Source organism: Garra rufa, chromosome 17 (assembly GCF_049309525.1).
Source record: "Garra rufa chromosome 17, GarRuf1.0, whole genome shotgun sequence".
NCBI classification, from domain to species: Eukaryota; Metazoa; Chordata; class Actinopteri; order Cypriniformes; family Cyprinidae; genus Garra; species Garra rufa.
This window is the reverse complement of record NC_133377.1, coordinates 37,710,122-37,734,944: the sequence shown is the minus strand read 5'-3', so window position 1 is coordinate 37,734,944 and position 24,823 is coordinate 37,710,122. Positions and strand designations below refer to the sequence as shown.

The window sequence follows — 24,823 nt, the reverse complement described above, 5'->3', positions numbered from 1 at the left end:
TTTTGCATTTTAAATTCTGGCCACATGCAGTTAAAGTGTTCCCAGACCAACAGTAGCATTGGGAGATGCTGTCACTGGTCTCCAGTTCAGTAGGGAATGTGAGCATTCGCAATGGTGGACTATCTTGGCAATCTCTTGAAGGCCTTTGCTATTGTGTGAATAATATGTAATAAATAAATAAATATACCTGTAGTCGGATTACCAGTATTTTAAAATGTACCATATTCTAATTACAAGTACTTCATATTTGGAATCTGATTATGTAATCCAGATGACAAATGATTAGTTACTACCTAGCTGTGTTTCTGACCCCATCCATCTCTCAACTAAATAACTAACTAACTAAAAGAAGGTGTGGTTGATTCGAGGAGTTTGAGAACAAGAACAGGGCTGGGAAACACCAATGTTTCACTGATGCATCAGCTTGTTTTATATGGTTTTCCTACCACGTACATATTTACAGGTACACCATGTTCACAATTGCGTAATAACAAGTGCGTAATGTACACTATCTCATTGGAATAATAGCTCTGATTGTTTGTAATAACAACAGCTTGTGCTTATTGATGAGAAAATATCAGATTTATTTAATATTACAAAACCCAAACAGCAAAGGTCCATTTAACAATGATAAAAATAATGAACATAACATTGAGTGTACGCATTTTGTGGTCAATCTTAAAGCATAGAAACACAACAGTACTGTGCTAGTAATACATGCTTACATAGATGTTTTTCTTCTTATTTAATAAGCGTTAATCACACATCAAGTATGATTTTAAACCGTCCAGCCTCTTCAATGAGGTAAAATACATCTTTGGCCACATCCTCCCGTATTTTTCTTTTTCTAACCTCTCTCACGATTCATTCATTCCATCTACATTTCTTCTGCCCCTGAGTGTTTACTCCTTTGCAACACACTTCTCTCTGTCTCTCTCACTTAACTCTGCTCCAATCAGGTTCACATGCATCCCTCGCCCCTCCAGGCCTTAACACACATGGGACTCTTCATCCCTGAGTTTTTGCTGAAAAACACCAACTTCAGCAGCACCAAAGTAATTAACTTCTTTCACTAAGGAATCTACTGTTTTGCATTTTAAATTCTGGCCACATGCAGTTAATGTGTTCCCAGACAAACAGTACTCAAAGAGCATTGGGAGATGCTGTCACTGGTCCCCTGTTCAGTAGGGAATGCGAGCATTCGCAATGGTGGACTATCTTGGCAATCTCTTGAAGGCCTTTGTCATATCTCTGATGGTTCACTTTGCAGCCCGGTACGCAGCTAAGTTCAGCGGCTCCTTGCTCGGGACGCACCAGTCGTCAGCTTCCTGGGCGAATTTGTAATGGCGCAAGGCAGTCTGATTGAACACTGGAAGCTTCTCAACTGAATCTGTGGACAGGGCCTGCAAGAGAAGATCGTGGATTAATGATTGAAGACTGGTGATGTAACGTCCAAAGTTAACAGGATGACAAGCTCAACAAATAAGGTTAGTGTAAACACTCTCATTATGATTTGCAGTCTTGCTGTTTGTTTAAAATTTAACCTAAAAGTGTTCCAAACCCATATGAAGAACTTTTGAGGAACACAATTTGGGTTTTATTTTGAGTTTCTCTTTACCTTCAGTTGAATTACAGCATCCGTGCCGTACCCCTCCATTGGATAAAGCTGGAGATCGCCTTGGAAGTAGCGTGCGTACAGACGGGAGATGGGAAGGCCGTAACCAAAGCCAGCCTGAGGGAATAACAAGCAGGTTCGACTTTCAGTTTTATATGAAAAAACGTACACACCTGCCATTACATAGTGTGAAAACTCTCCTAGCTCTTACCATTGGAGTTCGTTGGTGGTCTCCAATAGTAGGTCTGGGCGCTGTCGAATACATGTAGCTGAACAGTCTATCAATCTTCCTGAAGGGAACGCCACCGCCCCTGTCGCAGATCTGGAACATGAAGAGCGAATGTTTAGAGAACAATGACGTGTTTTGTGAACCGCATTGCATCAGATGATAAATATGTGTGGGTTGCATGACTAAGACTGAGGGATTGACTGCTGTGTATGTGTAAGCAGATAAATATAATCTTGCGAACACCGTTCCATTACCGGATTTATATAGCATTGCAGTTCAGTGTCTGCTTTGTTGAACGCTTTAGCCACCAGCAGGGCAAAGGTTAACTGTATGGTTAATTCTAGTCAAAGCTGGTTTCTGTTTATGGCAACAAATGATCTCGATCAAGGGTGGTTAGAAATATTAATCATTAAGAGTTTATGCAACATTATTATCAGTTGTCGCTGAATCTAGGGCGATGTAACAGTGTGAGGAAGGAACTGGTGATTGAGAAGAATGATTCACACAAGGCGGTGACGGCGGTGGTTGTGGTGTGACCTAATATGCTAAGAGTTTTGTAGGTTAAACTATTCTTGCTGCCGAATTTCTCCAAAGTGACCCTGGACCACAAAACCAGTCGGGTTTATTTTGTAGCAATAGCCCAAAATGCATTGTATGGGTCAAAATTATCATATTTTAGGCCAAAAATCTTTAGGATGTTGAGTAAAGATCATGTTTCATGACGATATTTTGTAAATTTCCTACCATAAATATATATAAAAAAATGATTGATTAGTAATATGCATTGCTTAGAACTTCATTTGGACAACTTTCTCAGTATTTAGATTTTTTTTTTTTGCACCCTCACATTCTAGATTTTCAAATAGTTGTATCTCGGCCAAATCCTACTGTACCAAATCATACATAAATAGAAATCTGTATAAATCTCAATTTAAAAAAACTGATCCTTATTGACTGGTTTGCAGGTTCACATATTTGAACTTCAACTTACGTACCTTGATTGACAGGTCCTCTCCGCCTAGAGCAACCATGACTTTGATTGGTGGCAAAGTGCTGCTTGTTTCGTGATTCTCAATAGTAGCCCTCATTGCATTCTAGAGTGGAGGAGATATAAAAAGTACTTATTAAAATCTAAAACTAATTATCATTCCAGATGCATCTGTAGTATGCAGTAGGGATGTAACAATATTATTAACGTGATTAATGTGATATCGCGATAGCAAAACTGTCTTGATATTATAGTGGTCACATGACAATATGAAACGATAGGTCTTCCAGGCAAAAAGTGTAGTTTTTAAAATATATTTAAACCTCTTATTCTAACATAAAAAGTCATTAAAGTTGTGTTTTGGGCCATTATGTTTTGACACAGTGTATGTCAAACGAACTAAAACCGAAAGCTCAATATGGCTATATGTTTTCATTGCGTATTTTAAAGCTAAGCGTGCAGTTCCGTCAGGCGATCAGCTCGTGATCCTGTGTTTTCCACACCTCAGAATGTCTCTGTTCGTATAACGCACATTTTTGGAACCCAGCGGCCGCCGTTACGCTTTACTTTCGCAGCAGATGATTACAGAATTTCACTAGATTTGTTGTGAGATGTGTTCGTGTAAGCCTGTTTTCACTAAAGCTGAAGTTTTCCTTCAAAATAAAAGCTCTTCTGTCATTTCCATCAAAAAAAGCGCAGTATGAATTGCTGACAGCTAGCGATTAAAATGGGTAATGTTACTGCAGTCCAAATTCAAAATATCTCTTTCGAGTGTAAAAATTAGGTATTGTAATTTCCCAACTGTAGTGTAAAGCTAAAATTATGTACCTATGAAATATTAATTTTCATTTATTTTGCAGTGCAGTTGTTTTACAATATATATGGCTATTACAAAAGAGGGTTGAGTCCTCTTTAAAGTTTAGCTACAAGTCATTTTACTGACTTAAGTTTTCTTAGTTAAGAACATGGGTTGGAGCTCTTATTTTGAACTCTCAAAGTGCATTTGATAGAATAATTTAACTATAAAATTATTATTTTAATATTGCAATAAATAGCATATTGTGTGCTTCATATCAGGATATTATCGTATAGTGAGATTTTAATGTTGTTACATCCCTAGTATGCATAAATAAAGCATTATGCCTACCTTGAAAAGCTCAAAAACCATGTGGTAGAGATGAGAAGGAACGTAGGAAATCTCAATTGGTTGCGACTTGTTCTTTGCTGCAGAAGAGAACGAATATTAAAAAATGCAATTTTGTTGAAAGTTCAAATGAAACGTGATGGAACGTCTGTTTGAACATGTTCCTCACCATTTATCTCTCTAAGCTCCAGCTCAGGAGATCCGAGGTAATACTGCTCGCAGAGCATTTTAGCACACTCATATGCATCTGAAGCAAAACACAGGACATTAGTACTGAATTTGCACTTGTCGCTAAGGTAATGTTTGCAGATTTGTATCCTGAGTTGATAACAGTATGCACTCAAGCACTCACCTCTGATTACATTTGTGACGTCACAGCAGGAGTCAATGCACCCGATGCTACTGGGATGTCCTGGATTTGTGGAGCCATCAAAGATCAGAGCTGAAGATAGAGGAGGAAATAAAAGGGAACAGAGGTGTATTACAGGCTTATCATTCTCTCTCATCTAGTGAATAATTAACTCAAACTAGAGCAGGCCAGATTATTCAATATCTAATGACCTGAAGTGCTGAGAAAGCGACTATTGATGCCAAGTCCAGGTTATTAGGACTAGAGTAAAGATTTAGGAGGAGATTGACTTACTGTGCTGGTTGATGAGCATGCGAATGGAGATGCGGTTCATGTAGAAACGGTCCAGAAAGTACTGAATGTTTTGACTTGTCACCGGGTCTGCCCCAAATGCATCTCTATACTCGATGACGCCCTGGGCCATGGTGGGTACCACATCATTATGCCTGTTCCTAATGCTCACCAGAGTGTCCACAAATCTTTGGGGACAAACAACAAAGCAACTCTATGAATCCTGCTGTTTAATGATACTACTTTAATATTCTGATATGCTCAATGATGTATGAAGGTTGAAGAACATACTCAGTTAGAACTTTAGGATCATTGGGATTCTCGTCTTGGAATTCCAGGATTTCCATCAAGCTTTGGACAAACCTGAGAGAGTAAGAGAGAGAAGATTGTAGACTAATGTAAATTCATGTTTTTTTTTTTTTGTTTTTTTTTTATAACTAATAACCAATATCACCCTCAACTTACATAATGTTTTGTGGTTTTGAAATAGAGAATATAAATATTATGTCACCCTGGGCCACAAAACCAGTTGTTTTGTAGCACGGATATATTTGTAGCAATAGCCAAAAATACATTGTATGGGTCAAAATGATCAATTTTTCTTGTATGCCAAAAATCATTAGGATATTAGGTAAAGATCATGTTTCATGAAGATATTTTGAAAATTCCTACTGTACACAAATAAAAAAAAATATATATACACAAATTTTTGATTAGTAATATGCATTGCTAAGAAATTTTGGACAACTTTGAAGGCAATTTTCTCAATTTTATTTATTTTATTTTTTTGCACCCTCAGGTTCTAGATTTTCAAATAATTGTATCCAAGTATTGTCCTAATAAACTATACCTCAGTGGAAAGCTTATTTATTCAGCTTTTAGATGATGTATAAATCTGAAACATTGACCCTTATGACTGGTTTTGTGTTCCAGGGTCATGAAAACACACACACACACACACACACACACACACACACACACACACACACACACACACACACACACACACACACACACACACACACACACACACACACACACACAATAATAATAATAACAAATAAAAATTGAAAGAAATTTGAAAAAGGTTGGCTAAATAAAAATAAATTGACTAATTAGTATTAATTTTTAGTATTAAAATAAAGCTGAAATATTAACATTTAAAAATTAAAATAACTAAGATAAATGTGTTTTTTTTTTACTAAAATTATTATACTAAGTCTAAATTTAAATAAAAAAAGCTAATTTTAAAAACAAAAAATCATATAGAATGTTACAAAAGCATACAAAAACAATTACTAAAACCAGTGTCAGGGAAGTTACTATTAAAATTAATGCATTACAATTTTGCTTTACTTTACTAGTTAGATTACTAGATTACGTAACTCACATTACTTGTAATATTTTACCCCCAACACTGACTAAAACTAAAATTAAAATGAAAACTAAAAATATAAAAAATGAAAAAGTAAAAAAAAAGGTGAAAAAATAAAATAGCATATATATATATATAAATAATAGTATATAATCAATATTTTATCCTATAATTATTTCAGGTTATTGTTTTAGATTTTGAAATATATTATCTATACATTTTCACTATAGATTTCCCCCCTCGTGTCTTAAATATTAACTGCTTATTTCCACGAGTTTCCCAATTGCTGTTCTGCGTGAGCACACTAGAACGTACTGTTCCAAGTCAGTTCTCGAAAACAAGTCTGCACCTTCTCATATTTCACTTTCTGAAGTGAACCGCAATATCCGTTACATAAACGCACCCGCAGTCTAGTAAACAAGTGAGGGTCTGCAAAGGTATTTCAACACAAAACCACATTCCATAAGCGCGTAAGCGAGCATTTACAAGTAAAATTTGCGTTTTTAAATGAATGCACTTGGCTAAGAATCTCGCACCACAACTTTGATTTCAAACGGTCCAGAAACCCAAACTAGTCTATAAACTTTACACAAAAGAAAAGTAATACGGATTAGAAATGCTATATTAAGATTACAACTTTAATCCCAACATTTGAAATTGTAATGGAAAGCGGATGAAGCTCGACTCTGAACTTTAAACTGCTGAGTGTGGGATGTACAGTAGCAGTGGCTTGTACTTCGAAAACAGCAGGCTGGGGAAGTAGAGCAAAGTTCATCGTTCAGTTAGGAGGCGTGGGACACATTACATAATGGACGCGTATAAAATAAACCATTTTAATGGGTTAACATATTCAGCGGTGTATTAGATAATAGACATTGGTGATTTATCGTGTTCGTTTGCGACTGTTTACTCAAACTACAAAACGAATTGGACTGCATTTACAAGTTAGTTTTTGTCTAATAACCCAGAACTTCAGGAACCGAACTTACCAGCTGTGAACTAGCTGAACAGACTGGGTCATTATCAGCTGGTCCGGTAAAAGGTTGATCTCCTTCAGACTGTTGCTTAGTCTGACTGGGAGCTCTTGTTTGAGGAAAGCGAACGATGTTTTCTCGCATGCATTTGTAGAGCCTGCAAAAACAAAGTGACTGTGTGAAACCCTTAGCTAAATACTCCCTTAAACTTAAACTCAAATATTAGGAAAAATATTAGGTTTAGTTTTTAATCAGACTGTTATTTCTGTCGAGGTTCGTTTTGTGCACTAGCCTATAGCTATCTATATTTTGGCGTCCTTTTAGCTATAACCTTAACATTTTTTAATAAAACACAACTTTTTGTGTATAAGTGATGTGTAAATTTAATAGGCTAAAGTTACAAATCTTAAACTCGTCTAGAAATCGCTCTAGGAGCGAACTGTTACTATGGTTACCTCATCCAAGGAACGCTACCATTCTGGATCGTCAAGGATATTCTGTTTGAGCGTTCACATTTATACTTTTTCTTTTTACATTAATAAGCTAAATATTTCTAAACATAAACAATATCGCATGTGATGCAAGTCCTTGCAATGACAATATTGCATTTTTGCTTTAAATTTTGAAACTTACCGAAATCCAGAAACTGCTTCATTGACAGCGGCGATGGAGAAAATTTCGCGTAGTAGTCAATATGCTTTGGCGCATTCAGCATAGCAGCATTCCTCATTATATACCTTACGAACTTCATCTTGGAAGATTTAATTATCAAAACGTAAAACGTTGTATGTTTTCGGCGTTCAAATCAAAGATGTAGTTTTCCCTGGAAAGGTTTTTCGTATTTCCTATATCGTGCTGTTCTTTATTCAGTCTTGTCTTGAGACCCCTTGTTGTTGACAACTCTTTAAAGTTTGCGTTCTTGCACAGTGACCCGCCCACTTCATTACGTCGGTATCGATGGTGACCAATCGGAGAGCGGACACAAGGACACTTACTCGGTGCACGTCACATTTCAGGATCGCGATCAACAAGGTTGTATCTGCGTGATGTTTGTTCTACAGTATGGAAAATCACACGACAGCATCACAACAAGTCGCTAAATAAAAAGATGTTACAGCTGGACTTTATGAGGTCAAGCTTCACCCCTTACCCAGTTGGACCCGAGTACAAGAATGTGTCATGAAGCAGTGCAATGCAACTTAAATAAAACACGTGAAAAACGAGTTATGTAACCAAAATGCATGTAAATGTTACTATATAAATGTAGTAATGCATTTTAGAAATGTCCAGTATGCAATAATATGGTAAGTAGGTAATAGGTCAAATTATAGAGCAGATCCTCAAATATTTGACATCCCATGATGAGGTGACTTCAGATGCATGTGAATGAAAAAGGAATCAAATTAATGTCAAAGGTAAAAGAGAGTAGTGTCCTTGTCCTTGTTTTATAGCAGTTAAATATAATTTAAAAGGATTGAATTTAAAATAAGCTGATGCATTATAAAGGAATTATATTTTTACATATGCAATTATGCATAAACACGTTTAATATACACTGCGCTCTTTAGACTCTTTGAATGTTATTACATAACACAATATGAGTTTTATAATTTTAACTCTAAAAAATTATTCTTATGAATGTTTTTGCTAACTTTTATCAAATAAATGTTACTTTGTTAGATTTTTGTTCATGTAGCCTTACATTAAAGTATGTGTAAAAAACTTAGCTGAATACTCATTGGTGCAAAACAGTTAAACTTAAACTCAAATATTAGGAAAAAGAAACATAGAAGTTTTGTTTTTAATCTGACAATAATTTCTGTCGAGGTTCGTTTCGTGCACTATTTTTCCGGCAATTTAGTCATCACTTAAAGGTTACGTCCTATACAACAATAAGGTGAGAAGAGGTAGAAAATAAATTGTCTTGTGTTTGCTTATAATAAAGAACAAATATTTAATCCTTAATCACAAAGGTTTGGAAATGCAAGTTTATTTATAGCACATTTTATACACAGTGCAGTGACATATCAAAGCGTTTCAAAGAAAAAAGCCTATATTTAAAAACAGACCTATAGGTATTAGTTACTGGAGAAAGGAAAAACACTTTAAGTTAGTCACTGTATAGACTGAGGTGACATTTGAGATGCGAAGCATAGTGCAGTAAACAAGACTACGGAGAAAACTGAGATTGCATAAAACCCGGGATGACCTGAATCATGTCTCATGACTGCTCCCTGGAGGAGGAATGTAGACAAACAAATGACAACGGAGATTATCAGACAGAGAAAATAAGAAGTTAGCAATGAGATGGGGAATGATGTCCTGTTGGAAAAGCTTGAAATTGGTGGTTAGAACTGCAGCTAGTTATTTGTCAAACTGTGGACGTGGTGTAGACTACCAGTTTGCACTAACAAGAAGTGCCCAACCACATTCCAATGCAACTACCAGTTTAAACTAGCCAATTGTTGCTATGAGCTGGAACACTGGATTTAATATACACAAGCACAAGGTTTACACAAGCACATTTACCCGAAGATTAGTCAATTTTTAACTTTAGTTCACATACAGTAATTACAGCTGATTCTTTCAAGCCCTGAAAAGTACTCTAATCTTGAAATTACATGTACCTTCATTAAATGTACCTGCATCTGCTTTCTTAATCTGACCGTTTCTGTGAATGTAGGAAAAATAAATGAATTATTTAAACACAGCCTAAATATAGGTCTAGAATAAAAAAAAAGAATCAAACGCTAACTTTCCTTAAGATTTTTAATGTTTTTTTTTTTGTGTAAGAATTCTCTTCTGCTTAACAAGTCTGCATTTATTTGATCCAAAGTACAGCAAAAAATAATACAATTTTGAAATATTTTTGAATATTTAAGATATTTTTGAATATATTTTAAAATTTAATTTATTCTTGTGATCAAAGCTGAATACTCAGCATCATTACTCCAGTCTTCAGTGTCACGTGATCCTTCAGAAATTACTCTATGCTGATTTGCTGTTCAAGAAACATTATTATTATTATTATTATGCATATTTATAACAGTCAAGATCAGCATTTATCTTAAATAGAACGCTTTTGTAACACACACTAAACCACTTAAAAGCTCAGAGGCAGTATAATTTGTATTTTTTTTTATTTATGTTTTATTTTTTTATTTTTTTGCGGGGGGATATACATTTAGAAATATATATATATATATTTATATATATATATATAAGAAATGCAATACTTTTCTTTAGAAATGATGCTTTAAATTGGTCAGACGTTATGATAAAGACATTTATAATGTTACAAAAGATTTCTATTTTAGATAAATGCTGTTCTTTTGAACTTTCTATTCATCAAGGAAACCTGAAAAAAAAAATCTGTGAAAATGATTTCTGGAGGATATATGCTACTGGAGTAATAATGCTAAAAATTCAGCATTGAAATCACAGGAATAAATTGCAATTTAAATATTTTCAAATAGAAAACAGTTACACATTTTAGTAGTAAACAATATTTCTGAATTTTTCTGTTTTTGTTGTGCTTTGGATCAAATACTGTAAATGCAGGCTTGGTGAGCTGAAGACACTTTAAAAAAATCTCACTGTTCAAAACTTTTGACTGGTAGTGTAATATTCAACACTTAAGCGATAGTTTTTTTTTTTGTTTTTTGTTTTTTACACATCTTTTAAAAAACCGTTTTATGGACTTTTTGTAAACAAACCGCTAATTCGGAAAGACGTTTTGTCAACCTGTAGGCTATATCGGTATTGAACTCGCTGTAGACTTTCATCCCATAATTCTTGCCAAACATTAAATGTATTTAGATCAGTGGGCGCTACCCTGACTAAAGGGTAATGAAACAAAAAAGAACAATAAACATTTGTTTGGCTAGTTTATAGCTTGTGGATTTGAGGTTGAGCATGCGTAAAACCATCCTGGCCCTACAAATTTTTGAATGAACAAGCAACCTCTAGTTCACTATGAATGAAACTTGTCAACCAGCGCCATCTAGTCACAGATTTCAGAAACGAACGTTGACATATCGCTGCTTAAACAAGCATTATTATTACTCAACCGCAAATGAAGGCTTGAGTTCTAACTTATGAAACTAATAATACAAATCTTACATTTTTTTTACATGCATGCATCTAAATTTTGTTAAAACCGTGAAATTATGTTTAGAAAGTTTAGAAAGCATAAACAGAAATGTTTTTTAAACCAAACTAACACGACTCAACGTTTACGTCTACTTTAATTTTAAAACAATTATTTTCATGCTTAATACATACATATATTTTTTTTTTGAATAATATTTTTTAGGTAAATGATCAGAAAAATCTGAGGCTAAACAAAGTTATAAAGGGGAAGGACAGGAAAGAAGAATAGAAGACTGCAGGAAATGTTGAAATCCGCAATTTTGAATAAAAGGAAGCCTGGTTCGGGAATATAATTTATTTCAAGTCGGAAATTTGTTTGAAGACGTTTAATCATCTTTGTTCCTCAATAATAAGCACTTTATCAAGTCAAAGAGAAGCATGGCTTTTTTGTTGATTACCATAGTACTGCTTTTGGGAGTCCAAGGTAAGTCCTTTTAGAGAAAATACTTTAATTTTGTATACTAAACGTGTTGTTCATTAAATTAATAGAATGATTCTTTCATATTAGGCCCACTTCTGTTTTTGAGAATACATTTAGGATATAACAGCGTGTTATACAATAACTGAAGGTATAATCATCATCAACAATGTGTTTTATGTTCTTTATCAATATAGAAATTGTCTAGAGTAAATAATATCAGGGTGAGTATTAATCCGTTTTTAATAAATACTTAAAAGCATGGATGAATAGTTAGAATAACAATCATAATGTAGCCTATATATTATATTATACTATATTATATTATATTATATTATATTATATTATATTATATTATATTATATTATATTATATTATATTATATTATATGCAAGGAATCATCTTTAGCGTTTTAAATAAAAATAAATAGTATTTTAAATGGAAGTAAATTTTTTTTAATCATTCATCAGTTCACTGACGTCTATGTGATTTTTACATAACCGTGCTAGTCTGATATTACAACAGAGTAGAATTTCAAACGTGCCCTCTCTCAACCAAACATCCTCTTTTTTTCTGTGTACTCAGACGTGATGAAACACGGATATGCTTTGTGTTCTTCTGTAACAGTCCATGGCAGAGTTTATTTGTTTACTCTCTTGTATATCTGCAGCTGTTCTTTTGAAAGCAGACTGAAATATTAAAGGTCCACTGAAGTGCCTTGAAACACGCAGCGTTATTCTGTGTGGTGACGTACTTTTAACTGAAACAAAAACATATCGCCCAGCCCCGCCCACTAATTTTGAATAGCCAATAGCGTTCCATTAATATCTGCTCGGGCAAGAGCCGTTGAGCTCGGTAAAGCCGCATTTGTAAGCTTATGACAGCCACAGACTAATAAATTACCCCACAAATTCAATATGAAACTTGCTAAAACGAAATAGTGATCATGATCATGCTGAGGCTGTGTAGTTTAATACATGCCGTCCGCGCATATGATCTGCTCCGGCCGGGTTAATGCGTCTCTGTGTAGGGGGCGGGACATTACGGACTCTGGAGAGCATTTGATTGGACAGAACGTTTGATGAGAAACTGAAGTGCACGGTGATATCATCCAAATCCTTGATTCATATTTGCGGAAGTGACGAGACTGTAAGTTTTTGTTTTGCAGCACACTAGCTTATAGATAACCTTAAGGCTACTATATTCATACTAAAAGCCAAAAAACTTTCATTTTGATTTCAGGGGGACTTTAATGAAAACGCTTGATCCATTAGAAAAACAGGGGGAAGCCCACATCTGTACACTGTAAAAAGTTTTCACCAGATTCAACTTAAAAACCTAAGTTCAGTAGCTGCCTTAAAATTATAAGTTAAATCAGCTTAAAACTACAAGTCATTTTAACCTATTACAATAAAAATTAGTTGAAATGACTTGAGTTGATTTAACTTAACATTTTAAGGCAGCTGCTAAACTTAAGTTTTTAAGTTGAAACTGGTGATTTTTTTTTTACAGTGTAGCGCCGCGGTAAAGTAATCATGGGTCACAGCAGCAGTTTTTTTGTTTGTTTTTATGTTTAGCAGTCCTAATTAAAACTCTCTTACACTGTAAATGTGCCGTTATTGAGTAAAGCAGTCGGACATAAGTTCTTGAGTTCAGTTATGTTTTGAAGCAATGGCAGACCAGGATAGGTAGGCCTATTCTGTAAATAAGCTGCGGAAGTAGGAAAATGGGTGAGATTTCGAGTTCATTATCCGCTATAGGGTAATAACAAGACGAATAACAATGAGGAGTAAACGGTAAAATTGTTTGCACTACAAACAAGTGTGTTCATAATTAAGATAATACATTAAAATAACATGGTAAAACACACCAATTTGCAGAGTTGTGGACTGGAATCACATGACTCGAGACTTGAGTCGAGTCGAGTCCCAAATTTGATGACTTGTGACTTGACCTGACTTGGACTTGAACCCTGTGACTTGGCAAGTCTTTATGGTCTCACTGATGGTTTCTTGTTTTTATTTAACATTTGTATATACATTGACATTATAACTATTATTATATATTTACTTTTCCACTTCATTTTATGTATCTCTTTGCCCAATTAATGTTCTGTATCATTGTATCAAATACCATAAATGTTTTGTAAATACTGTAAATAATACCCAACAATCATGTCAGTAAAGCTATGTCTATTTCAGTAGGTGGTACATACTGAACGTGAAGTAGTCTGTGTTGTGTATTAGCAAGTTATTAAATAAATAAATTGATTCCTTAAAATCACTGAATTCTCAACAAATGAAACAGTGGACTTAAAATAAATTATTCATTCTATTGGGCCTATATTTGTTCACAAACAATGATTAATTCCTCAATAATATAACATTAATTACTATATCTTTTACTATAGACTATTATTGCCTTTAAATTTACTGTAGTAAATAACACAGAGACACTCATTTGGGCAAACAGCACTAATGACTTGTTTAGGACTTGAAACTTTAATTTGAGGTCTTGCAACTTGACTTAGACTTGCCTGTCCCGACTTTGGACTTGTCTGTCTTGACTCGGGACTTGACTTGAGACTTGAATGCAAAGACTCGAGACTTACTTGTAACTTGCAAAACAATGACTTGGTCCCACCTCTGCCAATTTGCAATATCAAGCAGCTAATAATAGCTGGAAGTGAGACTGGAAGCCTGACCATTAAAATTACACATTTTAAAACTGTTCGGTGGAAAAGCATGTGTTGTGTCGAAATTAGCAACCTAGAAAACATTTATGACTAGATTTCACTGTATAGTTTGTGTGTGAAATGAGTGTTAAAACAAATTTTAGCAACCTCTATACTGACTTGTAGGATTTGGTGACCATGCTGTGTATCTGCAGCTGTTCATATATATATATATAAACGGGAAAAAAAACTTTCTGGGATATAAAATAGATACATTTAGATATCGTCATTGTGAATTTGGGTAACATTAAAGCCATTTTGTGTGGAAAAGGAGACTAACAGATTTATTTAAGACTAACAGACAGAAATGTTTTTGTTATGAAACAGAGAAAAGACTAGACATCACCAGAGTGAATTTGGGTATCACTGTGTGTGAAGTAGAGAGGGTAACAGATATCCGTAAGCTCTAATATGGATTTAGTGACATGGCTGTATATACAGTCAAGCCTGAAATTATTCATATACCCCTGGCAAATTTTGATTTAAAGTTACTTTTTTCAACCAGCAAGTTTTTTTAGTTTTTTTTATTTTTGATTAGAAATGACAAAGACGTCTCCCAGAAGATAAGACAATGTACATGAGCCATCATTGTGGAAAAAAAAATTATGACTCATCTTTTATTTACATAAAAAAATTGGCATGTCCAAAATTATTCATACCCTTCTCAATAATCAATAGAAAAGCCTTTAATTGGCTATTACAGCAATCAAATGCTTCCTATAATTGCTGACCAGCTTTTTGCATGTCTCCACTGGTATTTTTGCCCATTCATCTTTAGCGATGAGCTCCAACTCTTTCAGGTTGGAGGGTCTCCTTGCCATCACCCTGATCTTTAGCTCCCTCCACAGATTCTCAATTGGATTTAGGCCAGGACTCTGGCCGGGCCACTGCAAAACGTTAATGTTTTTGTCTGCTAACCATTTCTTCACCACTTTTGCTGTGTGTTTTTGGGTCGTTGTCGTGCTGAAATGTTCACTGGTGCCCAAGGCCAAGTTTCTCTGCAGACTGCCTGATGTTGTTGTTGAGAATTTTGATGTATTGCTCCGTTTACTGTGATTAGGTTTCCTGGTCCACCGGCTGATTAACACCCCCAAAACATTAGGTTCCCACTACCATGTTTGACAGTGGGGATGGTGTTCTTAGGGTTGAAAGCTTCTCCTTTTTTACTCCAAACGAAGGCTACATCATTGTGGCCAAACAATTCAAAAACAGAAGACAAGAAGTCTTCTTCTTTGTCCAGATGAGCATTTGCAAAGGCCAAGCTTAAGGACTTTTGTGTGCCTTATCTGGAGAAGTGGTGTCCTCCTTGGTCTGCGTCCATAGAACCCAGTGGTGTGCAGTGTCTGTTGTACTGTCTGCCTTGAGATGTTGCCACAAGCAGAGCCCAGATTCATCAGGATGGCCTTGGTGGTGATCCTTGGATTCTTTTTTACCTCTCTCACTATCCTCCTGGCCAGCACAGGTGTCACTTTTGGCTTCCGACCACGTTCTCTGAGATTTTTCACAGTGCAAAACGTCTTGTATTTTTTAATAATACATTGTAGCCAATGGAACTTCAAAACATTTAGATTTGGTCTTATAGCCTTTTCCTGACTTGTGAGCAGCCACAATGCGCAGCCGCAGGTCGTCAGTGAGCTCCTTTGTCTTAGCCATGACTGTCCACAAACCAACAGCAGAGAGCTTCTGTTTTTCACCTGTTGAGTTAATAAAAACAGCTGTTCCCAATGAATCAGGGTAATTAGGATGCTTTAGAACAGCTTGGACTATTTGGAATGGTATAGAACTTTGGATTTTCCCATAGACTGTGGCAGTTTGCAAAGGCTATTAATAATTTTGGACATGCCACTTTTTGTTCAAATGTATATAAAAGCTGAGAAATATTTTTTCCCCACAATGATGCCTCTTGTACATTGTCTTATTATATTTTGGGAGAAGCTGTGTTTTCCAGACAAAAAAAAAAACAAAACAAAAAAAATCTTGCTGGTTGAATAAAAGTAACTTTAAGTTAAGACAAAGATTTCTATGAATTGTTCACTTAAAAATCATTATTTACTCACCCTCATATCTTTCCAAAACCAAACTGCTGACAGTTTTTCTGTGTAAGATTCTGGGCGAGATTTTCCATATAAAATCTTTCTGGAGAACATTTTCATTTTGTGACACAGGTACCAACTCACTATGGACAGTAAGCAAGCTAACAGTTCAAAGTGGAGGATCTGTTACCATCCCCTGTCACTACCATCGTCGGCACAAGGACTTTCAGAAGTTCTGGTGCAAAGGCAAGAACTGGCTTACCTGCTTGACAATGCGACCTACCAACCAAGGTACGCGAACAGGCATCAGCTTTGACAACAGCCCAGATGAACTGGTAACAACCATGACGATGACAAACCTACGCAGCAGTGATTCGAACCGCTACTGGTGTGCAGTGAAGATACGAGGTTCCTATACTAGAACATCTCTAGAACTTACCGTCACTGAAGGTAAATGTTTTTAAGATACTTTAGTACCACTGTGAGAAATGTGATCACTCCAAGAGTCACTGATTTTGTTGATTGATTATTTTCAGGTATTCCCGATCTGTCAGTGGCCAGCAATAGGGTGTCAGGTGAAGAGGGCGGCAATGTTACCGTACAGTGTCTCTACAGTGACAAATTTAAAGATATTGACAGAAAATGGTGCAGAAGTGGAAATTTGCACTCTTGTCAAACAGCTCAGGATATAGAGCCATCCCTTGGTGCGGCTCTACAGATAAATGATACAAATGATGGGGTTTATTCAGTGACACTGACAGGACTGAAGAAGACAGATGCAGGCTGGTATTGGTGTATGGCTGGGGAAGTGCAGGTTCCCGTTCATATTAGTGTCGATTCAAGACAACTTGTTACAGATGCCAACACAAGTAAGTAGTGATCAGTTATAATTAACATATGCTTTGGATTAACACCATGTCCTTCCTTACCAGATGCAACACACAACATCTTTTCCACAGGGTTGCCAGGTCTGCAAAATAAAACAGCCCAATCAAATTTTTTCAGCAGTTCCCACCTCCGCCAAAATGGTGTTCTAGGTGAGGGAGAGACTGCGGACTTGGCAACACTGTTTTTCAATTTCAATCAAGAGTTTTTGTCCTAACCACTTGCGATGGTAATAGGCGACCAGAGGTGTGATTTTAGAATGATTTCTATTATTGCAACATTGTGGCTTATAAATTGGCCCATTTCTGCCACTAAATAAAATTAATAATAAAAAAAAATATATATATAAAATGGTGATTGCAATTTTATATCTCGCAATTAAAGTTTTATATCTTGTGAGATTAATAATTGCATTTGCGAGAAAAAAGTTAACATTGTATGGCAAGCTATTTTAACATTTAATCTATAAACTGTAGTATCTATTTTTATGCTAAAGGTACTATTAGTGTCTTTTTTATTAATTACTAATACTTATTTATTAGCTACCAGTGTTTATTCTTTTAGTACTAGTTAGATACCAGTTCTTATTTATTAGATACTAGTACTCATTCATTTGACACTAATAATTTAAATAGACACTAGTACTTATTCATTAAATACTAGTGTTTATTCATTAGGTACTAGTACTTTTTAAAAGTTACTAATACTTTTTCATTTTACTACTACTTATCATTAGATACTAGAAATTATTCATTAGATACTAATACATATTACATAGATACTAGGAATTATTTCAGCAGTGACTAGTAAGTATTTAATTAGTAATTTAATTTAACGTTATTAGTAACAAATTAAAAAAAAAATGCCATTGACTTCTATGTATTCCAGTTGTGACTAGAACATCATTTTGATGTACTAGTAGTTATTCATTAGTACTGATACTTATATTTCAGATACTTGTACCTATCCTCTAGTACATACCTGTCCTCAGACACACCTGAACTTAAAAGAGCGCCCTAACCACATACTTTGGAATAAATTGATAAAAATGGTCTCATTTGACAGGAAACTAGTACATATTTATTAGATGCTTTTTAACTATTAAATAGATACTAGTTCTTATTTAGTTGACAGTAGATACTTGTTAGATACTAGTTTATATTTATTAAATACTGGTGTTTATTCATTAGGTACTTATACCTATTAAATATATACATTTATTTAATACTAGTATTGATTAGCTGCTAGTATTTATTCAATAGATAATTCCAAAATCCAAAAACCAGTTTATGTATGGCAAGCCGTTTTACCATTTAATCTATAAGCCATACTAATATCTATTTTCATGCTACTTATTATTTAGATACTAGTATCTATTCCATTACATACTAGTACTTATTCATTAGATACCAGTGCTTATTCTTTAGGTACTGGGCCATTCCACCGAATGGGTGCCATTTCTGTCTCCAGGACATAACATGCACAAATATGCATAAAAATCAACTATAAATTACATGTCCTGCACAATAATCTAACTGCAAATTTAAAATATTTAATTAAAAAAATTAATAACTACTTAAAACACTGAAAATATAGCATTTGTACATGTCCCCAGTGTCTAACGCTACATTTTAACATGACATATAATGTTTAAAATGCTTCAGAAATCATTTTTATTTTGCATTTTTCTGTACCTCCATATCCCATCTGTGATTTAAATACATTTATTTCAAAATAAAATTATAATATTTTAGATAAAATACACATTTTAGTCATGTCCCCAGGGTCCTGTAACACATTTCCCCCTCTAAAAAACTGTAAAAAATTCCACAACATAATATTACAACATCTGAAGGCAATGAAATGACCAAAAGCATGTGGTCTCATTTTATTTTCTGTATATTTGATGATATTGTAATGGTGGGTGGGAGAGTCAAATTTACTGTAAATATACTGTCCTGTTGCCTAAAGTTTTTCTTAGATGTTACTTGTTTATTTTAAAAATACTAATCTTTGGTGAATCACTATACTTTGCTGAGTATCCTCATTATATTAGTGTTTACTCTTTGTGACTATATTTTATATATTTGCTTTTTTTATCCTAAAATCTCAATCCTGTTACTTTCAGTCCTGTTACTCATACACTATATCCTATTCTCATTTCTAATAAGTAATAGTAACAGGAATGAGTGATTTATTTATGTAAATATCGGGCTATACATTTTAATCTAGATGCATTTGAAAATTGATCTTTTTCTTAACGTTTTGGCCTTGCAATTTCTGTCCTGTGGCAATTATGTATTAGACCCAAACATGGAATGGCGTTTAAGTGTGACCTGTGCTGTAAGAAAAAATATGCACAGAAAAACTGAAAAGGCATTATTTAAGTTTATTAAATTTAATATCAATTTTAATTATTAGAATATTTTTTTATTATTTATATCTTATTTCATAACCTGTCCTCTACCCCTAAACATAACCCTAACAAAAACCTCTGCAGACCACTAGATTTAACCAGAAACATGATTTGGCCTTTTTGTTTAGCGGCGAGGTCAGCTCACTATTCAGTGTTTAACACTCTTCATTATATCAGTGCGAGCATTAACACCACCTGTGTAGTCAAACCTATATACTATAACAATAATGAATACTCATTCCTGTTACCAGTTTCATTCCTGTTACTAAATAGTTTTTCCTTTAAAAAATTAAGTTAAACCACTTTTTTTAAAATTAAATTTGGCCCATCGTTTGTCCCATTGTTTAATAAATTGCATCACAGAAAATCGATAAGCTTGAGGTTTGAGTGAAAAATACACCTTGATATATATTGACAAATATTGATTTTTTTGTTCATGAAATTTACCGTTCCTTTGAAATACCTTCCTGAGGGAAAAATTAAGGAATTTGTTGACATTTTTAAACATGCTTTATAAAGGGCTTTTTAAGACATTTGATAACAGGACTGAGATTGTGTAAAATTTAAATACAGTTACCTGAGATGGACCAATACAGATTTTAAATGTTGAATATGTGTTTTACTAGATCCAGTCTTAAAAACATTTTTGATTTATTTTTATTTTTTGGAAGTTTTACAAGCAAATGGCACCCTTTTGGTGGAATGGCCTACTACCTTTTAGATAGATAGATAGATAGATAGATAGATAGATAGATAGATAGATAGATAGATAGATAGATAGATAGATAGATAGATAGATAGATAGATAGATAGATAGATAGATAGATAGATAGATAGATAGATAGATGAAAATAGGTGTCTTATTTGCATCCTGCCACCAGAGGTCACTCGTACAATAACCAACAAGCACAATAGACTATACAAAATGACAGTGGTTACATATGCTTGTTTACGAACGATTTCTTCTTTTCAGTGTGGGTTTCTCCTTCCTTCTCATTATCCTACTTATTTCCATCGCCTTGTTTCTGTTTCCTATCTAATTTATTTCTTATGTTGTTGGTTAATGATAATGATAATATTCAACATACTATTAGCACACTAACGCAAATCTAAAAAGTAGGCCTACTAGTATCTATTACATTCAGGATATCTTTGGTCTGACAGGTTTGACATGAGCGCTAGTTCTATAGAACTATTTTTCTTAAGTAAAGTTGATTTAAATATGAGTCATTTTTTAAATAAGATCTAGCCTACTAGAAGTACAATCAAGTCAAGGCAAGATTATTTATACAGCGCTTTTTACAATTCAAGTTGTGTCAAAGCAACCTTACAGTATAAAAATAATAAAATAAAATGTCAATAATAATGCAAGAGTTCCATATTGCAGCAAAGTCAAATTGGAGAGGACTCACTCATCTGGTTCCCGTGGCCTTGTGCCAATGGCCGTTTAGGGTAGGAGTTCTTTCCTGAAGATCTGTCTCTGGGGCTCAGTACAACACCCTTGAAAATGAATCTGCTTTGAAAGGTTCTTCACAGAAATGCCATAGAATAACCATTTTTGGTTCCACAAAAAACAATCGAGTCAAAGGTTCTTTCTGGAACCTTCTTTCACCACAAAGAACCTTTTGTGAAACAGAAAGGTACTTCAGATGTTAAAGGTTCTTTATGGAACCATTTAGACAAAAAAGGTTCTTCTACGGCATCGTGAAGCATCTTTAATTTTAAGAGTGTAGTATCTAATGGAAAAGATACTAGTATCTAAAAAAAATAAGTAGGCCTACTAGTCACTAATAACTAGTATTTTTTTTTTTTTTTTATCAAGTGTTGGAAATGAGCTTCCAAACGCAATAGCCATAATGAAAGTGAAAGTGGGTAACTTAACTGAGACATAGAAAATCATGTTTAAACTAATAACAAATTGCATATTCCATGACAAGATTGTACCAGTCACTGAGTATGTATTTGAAATAATATTAATGATTTAATAATTTGATTATGTACTTATCTACTTTGTGGTGAGTTCTATTGACGATGAACATTTTGCCCACTAAATTTAATCATGAGCATGTCATTTCTGTAACTGCAATTCAACAGAAAAAAAAAAAAAACATAGATCTAAATGTCCTCTCAAACAGGTTTTTCCCTTGTCAGGATTCTTCCTCATCTCACGTTTCTCCCTCGTCAGTCATTGGTCAGCTAAACAGAGCCAATGTTTTGAAAGACATGTGTTTAGACTTTTGGTTGGGAATCATCCAACAAATAATTTCTTGTTTCAGATTAATACATAATGCAAGCTCTTATGTGTTATACCATTCAAGAAATTACACACTTCTCGTTTAAAGATAGTAGGCTTGCATGCGAGTTTTATAATGAGTTTCTGGGTTAGGTAAAACAACACATTCCTGCTTTGATCTGTATAAAACAAATTTTGTGTCATATCTGACCTTTTCTTTTTAATATTTACAGGAGCTTCCACATTTACGACAGCACAGTCTTTCACTTCAGCTAACTCTTCTGATGTTCACAACCATAATTCAATAGCAACACCTGTACCCACAATATCAAAATCATCTCACAGTACTTCAATTCAAACAGAAAAAACAACTGACCAAACATCTACAGCATCACCAAAGCTGTTTCATTCAACGACACAGTCCTCATCACATCCGACCACAACAGAAATCTCAAATAAGGACCTGTTTCACACCAGTGACTCTAAAGATTTGACATTTGAACCCACAACCACTTATGAGAGACGGTATGCTCAAAGTATCTTTATGTGAAATGTAAATACTATTTATCATCTGTTAGATAGTAACTGCTTCATTGGAAGTCTAACAATTTTCTTATTTGTTCCAGAGAACTTATTTGGCCTATTGCACTAGTTTGTGGTTCACTGCTTATATTAATGTTATCTGCAATTTCTTGGAAACTGTGGCCATGGAATAGTAAGTATTATTATCCTTGTATATGAGGCTGGTTATCGTTTAATAAGCATTCACTTGTCTTTATTATTTTTTTTCTCTTGTATACTCCATATAAACTTTATATGCTTCTCTTTTAAACTTTTTAAATATATGTGACCCTGAACCACAAAAGGGTCATAAGGGTCAATTCTCTAAATTGAGATTTACCTGAAAGTCGAATACAAAAGTTTCCATTGATGTAGGATTTGTTAGGATAGGACAATATTTGGTTGAGATACAACTATTGAAATCTGGAATCTGAGGGTGCAAAAACACAAAATATTGAGAATATCGCCTTTAAAGTTGTCCGAATTAAGTTCTTAGCAATGCAAAATTACGTTTTGATATATTTACAGTAGGAGATTTACTAAATATCTTAATGAAACATGATTTTTACCTTATCCTAATGATTTGTGGCATGAAAGAAAAATCGATCATTTTGACCCAAACAATGTATTTTTGGCTATTGCTACAAATATACCCGTACTACTTAAGTCTGGTTTTGTAGTCCAGGGTCACATATATTGTTTTTTCTGACTATTTCAGAGAAGGCAATCACAAGAGAGGAAGCAACAGAAATAACAACAGATCATGTAAGTAAATCTTTAACCATGTAAGAAATATTACTTGACAAAATGCAAAATATGCACAGTTAAATTATTTTTTAGCCAGCAGTGCAGAAACAAAACAACCAACAATCTGGAGACTGTGAAGGGTTTATTTGATGTTTTTTCTTCTTTGTATTTGATAGGCAAATGACAGAGCTGATCTCCTAGGAAATGAATGGACAACAAATCCTTCAGTTGTGCAGTTCAGCACAGACTCAAACACTGTTGTAATAACATAACCTGTTGAGGCCTTTTTAAGCCACTTTCCTGCCGAGTTTAGTTAGTAGACCTGAGTATATGCATTTGGGTGTACTTGAAAATTATAGCCAGGTGTGTTGCAGCCAAACTCTGCAGGTAAGTGACTCTCCAGACACATGAACGAGGAACCCTGTCATAGACAGACAGCCAGAAGATGGTGCTCTGTGCATGTATGTTAATTAACTGACAGGTTACACAGCTATTTCTGTGGCATTTACGTCATTAAAAAGTTAAATTATGTTAGACCTGGTCTTACATCTCAACTGCCCAACAAAGCTTAAGAATCTGCAAAATAAAAAACATTATAAATGTCCAAACAGTGCTTGATATAAAATGTGTGTAACGTATAAATGTCTGAAATTCATGATTGTATACAAAATATCAAACCAAGTAGCATCTGCAAACAAATTATGCTTTTCTCAGAACTAACAAATCTTGTGAATGTTTTGACTGAAAAGTGTTTGTTTATAATTATATACAGTTGAAGTCAAACATACACATGTTCAGTGATAGTTGTTCATGAGCCCTGTTTGTCCTGACCAGTTAAACTGCCTGCTGTTCTTCAGATAAATCTTTCAGGTCCCACAAATTCTTTGGTTTTTCAGCCTTTTTGTGTATTTGAACCCTTTCCAAAAATGATTGTATGGTTTTGAGATCCATCTTTTCAGACTGGGGACAACTGAGGGACTCATATGCAACTATTACAGAAGGTTCAAACGCTTACTGATGCATTTTGAACAGAATGAAGATGTATAAATTTTGTTTTTATTTTGCCTAAAAATCATATTTTTTTTATTTAGTAGTATTCTTCAGAAGCTACAGAAGATACTTACATGTTTCCCAGAAGACAAAATAAGTTAAATTTACCCTGATCTTCAAATTAAAAAAGGTTTCACACCCCGAAACATTTGACTTCAACTGTATTTAGATCATTTTGTATTATAATACATCGAGACAAAAAACATGTCTAGTCACTCCCATGAATAGAACATTTGGATTTGTTACTTGGTGTGTCCTATTGTCTTACACCTTTGACACAATGATTTTTCAGGTGGGGTAAGGTTAGTCAGTCCCACTTTACATTAGGTGGCCTTAACTACTAAGTACTTACATTTAAATTAATCATTTGCTACAATGCACTTATTGTGTACATACATGTTTTTACATTGTACTTATATTTTAAAAAATACCTATATGTAATTGCATCTGTAATTAATTTCTGTAATTACATTTATAGTTACACTGTTGACCCATCCCTTACACCTTAACCCACCCTTAAACCTACCCATACCACCAAACCTGTCCCTAACCTTACCCGTATCCCACCTTAATAGAAGCAAAAGTGTTTTGCAATACAATATGACCATATTAAGTACATTGTACTTATT

At 34.3% G+C, this 24,823-nt stretch overlaps 2 protein-coding genes across 2 annotated transcripts; one reads left to right on the top strand and one right to left on the bottom strand.

Moving 5' to 3' along the window:
- Positions 1-560: 560 nt before the first annotated feature.
- On the bottom strand, positions 561-7,860 carry pdk2b (pyruvate dehydrogenase kinase 2b). The gene is made up of 11 exons (XM_073821654.1): positions 7,599-7,860; positions 6,981-7,122; positions 4,908-4,979; positions 4,620-4,804; positions 4,329-4,418; positions 4,146-4,223; positions 3,980-4,056; positions 2,840-2,938; positions 1,827-1,937; positions 1,619-1,732; positions 561-1,403 (listed from the first exon to the last, which is right to left on the bottom strand). The coding sequence occupies exons 1-11, from the start codon at positions 7,714-7,716 to the stop codon at positions 1,260-1,262; spliced, it is 1,230 nt and encodes a 409-aa protein (XP_073677755.1). The 5' UTR covers positions 7,717-7,860; the 3' UTR covers positions 561-1,259.
- Positions 7,861-13,261: 5,401 nt separating this feature from the next.
- Positions 13,262-24,125, top strand: LOC141289398 (polymeric immunoglobulin receptor). The gene is made up of 7 exons (XM_073821499.1): positions 13,262-13,265; positions 16,435-16,752; positions 16,839-17,171; positions 22,070-22,361; positions 22,463-22,551; positions 23,116-23,162; positions 23,321-24,125. The coding sequence occupies exons 1-7, from the start codon at positions 13,262-13,264 to the stop codon at positions 23,414-23,416; spliced, it is 1,179 nt and encodes a 392-aa protein (XP_073677600.1). The 3' UTR covers positions 23,417-24,125.
- Positions 24,126-24,823: the final 698 nt, after the last annotated feature.